Source organism: Camelus dromedarius, chromosome 1 (assembly GCF_036321535.1).
Source record: "Camelus dromedarius isolate mCamDro1 chromosome 1, mCamDro1.pat, whole genome shotgun sequence".
Classification (NCBI taxonomy): Eukaryota; Metazoa; Chordata; class Mammalia; order Artiodactyla; family Camelidae; genus Camelus; species Camelus dromedarius.
Window position 1 is genome coordinate 10,010,189 of NC_087436.1, and position 9,901 is coordinate 10,020,089.

General features: G+C 41.0%; 1 protein-coding gene across 3 annotated transcripts; it reads left to right on the forward strand.

Annotated features, from left to right (window-relative positions):
• The first annotated feature begins 610 nt into the window (after window positions 1-610).
• Window positions 611-9,689, forward strand: NPY5R (neuropeptide Y receptor Y5). Of its 3 annotated transcripts, XM_010986365.3 has the most exons (3): window positions 611-819; window positions 2,634-2,725; window positions 8,091-9,689. In XM_010986365.3, the coding sequence occupies exon 3, from the start codon at window positions 8,103-8,105 to the stop codon at window positions 9,441-9,443; it is 1,341 nt and encodes a 446-aa protein (XP_010984667.1). In that variant the 5' UTR covers window positions 611-819; window positions 2,634-2,725; window positions 8,091-8,102; the 3' UTR covers window positions 9,444-9,689. The 3 variants fall into 3 exon arrangements, with proteins under 3 accessions (XP_010984667.1, XP_031319899.1, XP_031319909.1); XM_031464039.2 differs by lacking the exon at window positions 611-819 and having other exon boundaries at window positions 2,587-2,725; XM_031464049.2 differs by lacking the exon at window positions 611-819 and having other exon boundaries at window positions 2,587-2,725; window positions 8,094-9,689.
• Window positions 9,690-9,901: the final 212 nt, after the last annotated feature.

Here is a 9,901-nt window from a genome sequence, read left to right on the forward strand (position 1 = left end):
GGCTCGGGGAGCGGGGTCCCGGGTCCCCGCGGGCTCAGTCACGTGCCGGGCGCCCCCCGTCCGGGTCCCCGCCGCCGCCGAGCGCAGAAGCGGCCGGGATCCCGGGAGCCGGGGCGCCCCGAGGTACGGGAAGGGCCGTGGGTGGGGGCGGGGGTCCCGGCGGGGGAACGGGCGACTCTCAGGCGCGGAGGGAGCTGGCGGGGCGCCGGCGAGGGGCAGGCGTCCCCCCGGGTGGGCGGGCAGGGCCGAGCGGGAGGAGAGTGTCGGGGGTCCGGCCGGAGCCGGGGAGGATGCAGCCCGCTGGGAGGGCGAACTCCGGGCGGCTCGGCAGCGCTCGGGGCCGGGGTCCCCGCGGGGTCCCCGGGGGGTCCTGGGGCGCCGGCCACCTGCCTCGCCGCCCGCCGCTACCCGGTCTCCGCTCCGGGACCAGGTGCCGCCGTGACACAGCCCTGCGCCGCGAATTCCGAAACCGGGAATTTATCCCCGAGCTTGCGGACCTTTCGGTTGCCTTTTAAAGGAACCCAACCACCGTGTTGGATCGAAGCCCAAAGACTTGACGGTAGACGGCGGAAATCGCCTAAGGCGCTCTCAGCAGAATTTGCAGCCCAAATGCAATTTTTAAATTTCAGATTTCTCAAGGGAAGAGCAACTCTGCTGTTAGAAACGAGAAGAGAGGGTGGCGCGTGCTGGCGTGGTTATCGGCAGAGCGGAGCTGTATTTATCTTTCCGATTCAAATTTTGGCAGATTCTGGCTTTAAAATAAATCATGGGAATATTTGAGAACGTGGAATCTCGCCATTGTTCCGGGATCACGGCAAAGTAGGCAATGGTTGCTATTTTATCATGGTTAGAGGAGAAAAAAAAATACCTGTATTTTATTCTTTTGTGTGATGAGCATCATTTTTGAGAAGGAAGATGTGCATTTTCATAAGGCAGGAAATGAGCCTAACAGAGAAAGAGACCTTGTTTCAATATACAAGCTCAGTCTTGCAGTATCCTTTGAGTTCATGCAGTAGTTTCTTCCATTATTCTTTTCAACAGCTATCTACTTAACATATTTAAAGTCTATTTACAGGATTTCATTTGTCTTGGTGTCACATATAGATCAATTTTTATAAAACATTTTAATATGAAAAAATTACAATGTCTTTACAATCTTTTTAAAGACTCTCCACAATTTGACCAATAACTTTTTTTTTCACTTTTTAATCAGAGGATTAAAGTTTGATGTTTCAGCCTGGGAATTCTGATGGGTGGGGGTGGGGGTTAAAACTAGATCTAAAAAAGAAGATCAAAATCTGGTAATTAGGCACCACAAAGGTTTCACATAGTCAGTGTCAGACTTCTAAAATAGCAGTTCATTTTTTAAAACATTCTCTCTTTAGCTATATTTCAGAATTTCTCTAATGATCTGAGATGAAGAGAAGTTTACATTTAACATTTGTTATATATAAAATATTTAGGTGGCTTAAAATTGTGCAACGTTCATTATAACACGTGTTGAAAAGCAGATAATCATTAAAGAGATTTACATTTCCTCTATAGGCTTGCTTTTTGTGCTTTTCAGGAAAAAAGGAAGTGAAGGGGTAAGTTTAGGGAAAGAAATCCTTTGCGCTTTTTTTTCTTTCATTTTAAAGTTATTCCTCTACCATAGATTTTTCGATTTAAGAGAACAGAAGACTTGGATCTTAGTGGACAGAATTTTCTTAATGTATAAAATGCTGGCTGGCTACAAGGAGGCAATTTTAAAGAAACAACTTAGCGTTCCCTCCTTACCACTCCCCCTTTATTTGCAATATCCATTATTTGGTTGTAAGAAGTCATTCATCTGAGCAGACTGACAGACTGCTCCTTCAGTGCAGAGCACGGGATATTAGGTGTTGTTTGTAGATGGGGCCGAGTGGGGCTAGTGAAAGAACAGGGAAAGGTTAACTATGTAGTCATGTCCAAGTAAAATGAAGGAATGAATATTAAATGAATAAATGAATGTTAGGTGAGACAAAAGCATAAGGGGAAAATGATATCAATCTATCAATAAGTCCGAGTAAGTATTCGTGGTATTCGGCAACAATTCCAGAGTTCATGAAACAAGACCATCAGGAGAATGCCGTTCATTCATTCATTCATTCATTCACCATCATCCACCTAGAGACTTCAATTTCCCAGGCACTTGCAGTTGGTAATTACTCACTGGGAACCTTGAATTAATCTCTTAGAATATTCCTCACACGGTACCTTGTGTTAGTTATCTTTACTCCGCCGGAGCCTGACCAACACTTGGCATATTAGATGTTCAATAAATGTACGTTGAATGAATAAAGGAAGGGACCACTGATCTTTCTTAGCTATTCATTAACGAAGGGAGCTCCCCCTTTAAAATTATGTATAAATTAGCATTTTTTTAGGGAAAGAAAGACTCCTTGCCCTCAGTTTTTCCTGTATCCAGTGAATACTCAGGATGGCATTTCCTTCATCTGCTTACTAACAGGGCAGTGGTCTTTATAATTTAATGAATTCAATATATTATGTGCATATTTCATCATAGAAAAGTATTAGCGACCAACTCTGCAATCTGATGTGCTTCTTTGTCCTTTCAATAAAAGACATGTCGTAAATATTTTTTGCTATTTCAGTTTTATGTTGCTGTATGAGCCTTTATCAGTGAAGATACTGACGGGCAGACCTCAGAGATATTACATGTTCGGTTCCAGACCATCGCAATAAAGTGAGTCATGTAAATTTTGGGTTTCCCAGTGCATATAAAAGTCTGTTTACTCTAGACTGTGGTCGGTTAAGTGTGCAATAGCATTTATGTCTAAAGAAAACAATGTACACACCTTAATGTTAAAACACTTTGTTGCTAAAAAGTGCTAACCATCATCTGAGCCCTCAGCGAGGGTAATCTTTTTGCTGGTAGAGGGTCTTGCTTTGGTGTTGGTGGCTGCTCACTGATGAGGGTGGTGGTTGCTGTAAGCTGGGCAGCTAAAGCAATTTCTTACAATAAGAACAACAGTGAAGTTTGCTACATTGATTGACTCTTCCTTTCAGGAATGATTTCTCTGTAGCATGCAATGCTGTTTGATAGCATTTTACCCACATTTAGAAACTTTTTCAAAATTGGAGCCTTGCAGACCCTGATGCTGTTTTATCAACTAAGTTGATGGAATATTCTAAATCCTCTGATGTCATTTCACAGTCTTCACAGCATCGTCACCAAGAGTAGAGTCCATCTCAGGAAACCACTTTCTTTGCTCTTCTATAAGAAACAACTCCTCATCCATTAAAGTTTTATCATGAGATGGCAGCAATTCAGTCACATCTTTGGGCTCCACTTCTAATTCAAGTTCTCTTGCTATTTCCACCACATCTGCAGTGACTTCCACCACCGAACTCTTGAACCCCTCAGTGTCATCCACGTGGGTTGAAATCAACTTCTTCCAAACTCTCATTCATGTTGATATTTTGACCTCTTCCCATGAATCACAAATGTTCTTAATGGCATCTAGAATGGGGAATCCTTTCCAGAAGGTTTTCAATTGACTTTGCCCAGATCCACCCAAGGAATCACTATCTGCGACAGCTGCAGCTTATGAAACGTGTATTAAGACTTGAAAATCAAAATCACTCCTTCTTTCACGGGCTGCAGAATGGATGCTGTGTTAGCAGGCAAGGACACGACGGTAATCTACGTCTCTGTCAGAGCTCTTGAGTGACCAAGTGCATTGTCAGTGAGCAGTCATATTTTGAAAGTAATCTTATTTTTTTTTCCTAAACAATAGATCTCCATAGTGGGCCTAAAACATTTAGTAAACCGTGCTGTCTGTCATCTAGGCTTTGGTATTCCATGTACAGAGCCTAAGCAGGGTAAATTTAGCATCATTCTGATTGGCCCTAGGATTTTCAGGTGGTAAATGAGCACTGGCTCAACTTAAAGTCACCAGCTGCATTAGCCCCTACAAAAGGGTCAGCCCGTCCTTTGAAGCTTGGAAGCCAGGCATTGACTTCTCCTCTCCAGCTATGAAAGTCCTAGAGCCCATCTTCTTCCAGTGGAAGATCGTTTTGCTTACACTGAAGATCTTGTTGAGCGTAGCTACCTTCATGAATTAGCTAGATCTCCTGGATAACTTGCAGCTTCTGCATCACCACTGGCTGCCTCACCTTGCATATTCACATCATGGAGACAGCTTCTTACCTTGAACCTCATGAACCAACCTCTGCCAGCTTCAGACTTCTCTTCTGCAGCTTCCTCAGCTCTCTCTGCCTTCGTAGAGTGGAAGGGAGTTGGGGCCTTGCTCTCGGTTAGGCTTTGGCTTAAGGGAATGTTATGACTGATTGGATCTTCTACCCAGACCACTCACACTTTCTCCATCTCAGTGAAAAGGCTGTTTGCTTTCCTATCACTGTGTGTTCTCTGGAATAGCATTGTCAGTTTTCTTCAAGAATGTTTCCTTTGCATTCACAGCTTCAGCTGTTTGGTTCAAGAGCCCTAGCTTTTGGCCTATCTCAGCTTCCAATGTGCCCTCCTAAGCTTAATCGTTTTTAGCTTTTGGATTAAAGTGAGAGACGTGTGACTCTTCCTTTCACTTGAACTCTTAGAGGCCACTGTAGGGTTATTAATTGGCTTAATTTCAATATTGTGTCTCAAGGAATAGGGAGGCCTGAGGACAGGAAGAGAGATGGGGAATGGCAGGTCAATGGAGCAGTGAGGATGCATGACATATATGGATTAAGTTGCCCATGTGGCTGCAGTCCATGGTGCCCCCAAAGCAATTACAGTAGTACATCAAAGGTCACTGATCACAGAGCACCATAACAAATAAAATAATAATGAACAATTTGAAATACTGAGAGCATTACCAAAGTGTGACAGAGACACAAAGTGAGCACGTGCTGTTGGAAAAATGGTAACGATAAACTTGCTCTCTGCAGGGTTGTCAATTTGTTAAAAAAAAAAATATATATATATGTATATATATATATATACACACACACACACACACACAATAAGTGGAATAAAATAAAGCACTATAGAATGAGATATACCTATAATTTAAAATGCTCCAGTGCTAGGGCCATGGGAATAGCTCAGCGGTAGAGTTCATGCTTAGCATACACAAGGTCCTGGGTTCAATCCCTAGGACTTCCATTAAAAAAATTTTTAAATAAAATAGAATTTTAAAGTGCTAAATTGTCACAGTTGCCTATGTAGGTGCTCTTCATTTCTTTTTGGGGCCATTTGAAACCTTGTCTAATTTCAGTGGTTCTAATATATGTGTATATGTAAACAGACATATATATATATATATATATACATATATACCCATATAGTCATGGTCTATCCTAAATTTGCCCATATTCCCAGGATGATTCATTTCTGTTACTTTAAAGCTAAGAAAATTAAACTACTCTTCTAAAATGACCAGCAACACACATTTACTTAGCCTCCACATGTATAGAGCACTCTGTTAGGCAGCGTTAGTATCATGAACATAATTAAGTCATTTCCCCTTTTCTCCATTGGAGTCTCACAGAGGACAAACCAGAGACATTGAAGGTACTCTGAATTTTCGACTCAAAACCATACTGTTTTAATTAGCACAAACTCTGCTGTGTATCCCCTTACTTCAGACTCCAGACAGTAATATTTTCTTCTCAAGGGGTGTTACCCTTCAGTTACATGTGGCAAGAAAGTGCCAAGCCATCATGGCACCTACTAGCCTGTTTCTCTCTTGTCCTTTCTTGTTCCTACCTTGGTCAGGGGAGGCAATCAGTAACTCCTATGAACAATGAAAAAGGATTGTTTCCCAAAAGTGAGTCAAGAGAAGATGACGCAGGATCATGGTAACAAATGGGCTGTGCACATGATGCATGTAAATAGGATGGTGAGCAAGCTAGGTGGACTGACTTCTGCCCCAGTTCTCCTTTTTAACTTGAGGCTGCATCAGTGTAAATCATTGGTTAGGGTCTAAGAATAAATGAGTAAGTTCCTGAGCTCTTGAATTCATTTATCTCGAAAGGGATGTAATTAGCTTTCAGAAATTCAGTCAACATAGACTCAGGTGTAGAAGTTGTGGAAAACTAAAACTTTAAAGTTTTCCCATGGTGCAACAATGCTTATATCATCCTGTATGAAGATTGCTGTATATAAACTTGAAATTAAAGTTATTTGTGATGAATGTATGTACACAATACAATTTTCTATTTAGAAATGTACTGGAGCAGGACTTACAAGTTCCTTATGTGTATTTATTTATTTGTGGGGGTTTTTTTAGGGGAGGAGGTAATTAGGTTTACTTACTATTCTTTTTGTTTTACTGAATGGAAGTGTGGGGGATCGAACCCCTGACCTCATGCATGCTAAGCATGCACTCCACCACTGAGCTATACCCTCCCCCCTTAGACATCCCTTATAAATTAAAGACACTAGTGTTTACTATTAATGTAAATAGATATGGATTTTTACAATTTTAAGTATAATTATCCAACTATTGATTTAGAAACAGGTTGATAAACATATATCAATATGTAGGGAAAATGCTTTTTATAAACTCTCTATATTTCAAGATCTCTATAACGATGTATATTCATCAGAATTAATTAACTGTTGCTGTCCTGAGTATTCTGTAAGATGTTATTGTTAAAAAAAAAAATGGAAGTGCTTGCTTTTTTAAAGGGGAGGAGACATCCCTTTTGCCGCTTACTGGTGTATTCTAGGCAGTTTTGTCCTTCATTTGACAATACTGCCAGATCGCTTATATATGTAGTGGTATGTGTCATTAATAATATTACAGTATTAATTTCCTTGAAATGAAAACACTTATTATGGGATTTTATATCAATATCACAGCTACATTTAATGTTATGCTATGATATTTTCCTTAAACAACATGAATTTATTCTGTCTTTTTAAAGCTGAAATTTATTTTCAATTTTTAAATAAAAAGACAAACAGTTAATTTTTGACTTAAAAAAAAACAGAAGCCAGCTGAGCTGGTCAGTGGTTTAATTTATGATAGTCTGCATGTCTCAGAGGACTGAGAATTGCTCATGGGATGATTTTGCTCACCAGGATTGTGTTCACATAGTCAGCAGTACCACTTGATAAACATTTATTTAGTGCCTACTGTATACATGTAGGTTCTGGGGTAGCGTTTCTGTATTTGAGAGGCTCAAATCTGAAGACCTCATGAATTGGATATATTTAGGATACTAAACTTTTGTTTGAACTTTTCATCTTCCCATAAATACTTTTTTGTTTGAATTTTTCATGTTCTTATAAATATTTATTTAACACCTGGAATGGTGAAGTTACCAGGCCGTGTTTTATGGTAGATACCACAGTGCAGAAGGGACAGTTTCTGCTTTTCCATTGCTTATACATAAATAAGGGAGACAGGTTTGCCTTGTAATTGCAGTGCAAAGCGAATTGGGTCATGTGGCATCAGACAGCTATAAATGGAAGAAAGTGGGGCTTCCGAAAGATCATGTCTAGTTGAAGAGCCCTGGGAACACTTTAGGGCAGATGACTTTTAAGTGTGACCTTGATTGAAGTAGGAAAGGAAGGAATGAAGGAATGTTTAAGGTAAGATTATGTGACTACAGTTTGTATCAGGTACCTTGAATAGAGATCACTCTTAATTAGCTATTATAGAGATCTTGGGTTCTTACCCACATTTGCCTTTTCCTTCCCTTACATTATTTCTACATCAATTTGAAAAACGAAGTCTACTATTTTAACACAAGTTAACACACCCCATAGAGGTGATGATAGATTTAAACTTACTGTATTTATCATTGGCCATATCAGTGTCTGGTATTTGCACTATACTTGGAGCCAGTTAAAGATCTCACTAAACTGGTGGGGGTATATCTCAGTAGTAGAGCATGTGCTTAGCATGTGCAAGGTCGGTTCAATCCCCAGTACCTCTACTGAAAAAAAGAAAAGAAAAGAAAAAAACGCTAAACTTTCTTAAGAGATTTATAAGGTAATGGGAGCAGATTGTGAAATTTTGTTTTCTTCTTAGTGGATTAATATACAGTAGTCATGTAATTTGTTTTCAAGTTGCCAACTAATGTCTTTCTATTTTCAGCAGGAGTCTAATATGGATTCAGAACTCAAGGATGTTTATAACAGGACACTTGCCGCAGAGAACAATACTGCTGGCACTCGGAATTCGGATTTCCCAGTCTGGGACGACTATAAAAGCAGTGTCGATGACTTGCAGTACTTCCTGATCGGACTCTATACATTTGTAAGTCTTCTTGGTTTTCTGGGGAATCTACTTATTTTAATGGCCCTCATCAGAAAGCGAAATCAGAAGACGACGGTCAACTTCCTCATAGGGAATCTGGCCTTCTCCGACATCCTGGTTGTGCTCTTCTGCTCACCCTTCACGCTGACCTCTGTCTTGCTGGATCAGTGGATGTTTGGCAAAGTCATGTGTCACATTATGCCTTTCCTGCAGTGTGTGACGGTTCTGGTCTCCACGTTAATATTAATATCGATTGCCATTGTCAGGTATCATATGATAAAGCATCCTGTGTCTAATCATCTGACAGCCAACCATGGCTATTTCCTGATAGCCACCGTCTGGACGCTAGGTTTTGCGATTTGTTCCCCCCTCCCAGTGTTTCACAGCCTCGTGGAACTTCAGGAGACGTTTGGCACCGCCTTGCTGAGCAGCCGGTACCTATGCGTGGAGTCCTGGCCGTCGGATTCCTACCGAATTGCTTTCACTATCTCTTTATTGCTGGTTCAGTATATCCTGCCCCTAGTTTGTCTGACTGTGAGCCATACCAGTGTCTGCCGGAGCATCAGCTGTGGACTGGCCCACAAAGAAAACAAGCTAGAAGAAAATGCGATGATCAACTTAACTCTTCACCCCTCCAAAAAGAGCGGGGCTCAGGTGAAGCTGTCCAGCAGCCGCAAGTGGAGCTATTCGTTCATCAGAAAACACAGGAGGAGATACAGCAAGAGGAAAGCGTGCGTGCGCCCGGCTCCGGCAAGACCTCCCCAGGAGAACCGGCCCCGGGCGTTTCCAGAACTCCCTGGCTCCGCGAAAAGTCAGCTGCCTTCATCCAGTAAGTTCATGCCCGGGGTCCCCACCTGCTTCGAGGTGAAACCCGAAGAAAACTCGGATGTTCCTGAGATGAGAGTCACCCGTTCTATCATGAGGATAAAAAAGCGATCTCGGAGTGTCTTCTACAGACTGACCGTCCTGATTTTAGTGTTTGCCGTTAGCTGGATGCCGCTGCACCTTTTCCACGTGGTGACTGACTTCAACGACAACTTGATTTCAAACAGGCACTTCAAGCTGGTGTACTGTATCTGTCACTTGTTAGGCATGACGTCCTGCTGTCTCAATCCAATTCTATACGGATTTCTTAATAATGGGGTCAAAGCTGATTTGATGTCCCTTATACACTGTCTTCATATGTCGTGATTCTCTGTGTTTACTGAGGGAAGAACAAACGTTGGGATCATCTCAAATATGTTCACAATGACTATATATGGGTAGTAAACAAACTTTGTTAAACACATGGAATTTTATTTATGTATAAAATCTCTGGATTTGAATGTCAGTTCATAATATAGGGAAGATAATTTTAATACGTTATAATCCGATGCATTCATTTAGCTGCATAAAGTCATTGTCAATCCAATCTGTAATTCCATTAAAAAAAGTAGTTATATTACTTTTTATTTCAGCTTGTCTTGTGAACAAATGAATTGTATGTTCTTGCTTAAAATAAAAGTTAGCTCTAACCATCTCAGTATGTTTTTCAAAATTATAATAAGCAAAAATAATTTACTAGGGCCCGTTTAATTTCCAGTATGAAGAATATCTATTAATCTTCATTTTTACTTCACAGACTTCTTAGTATTCAGTGTGTGAAAATA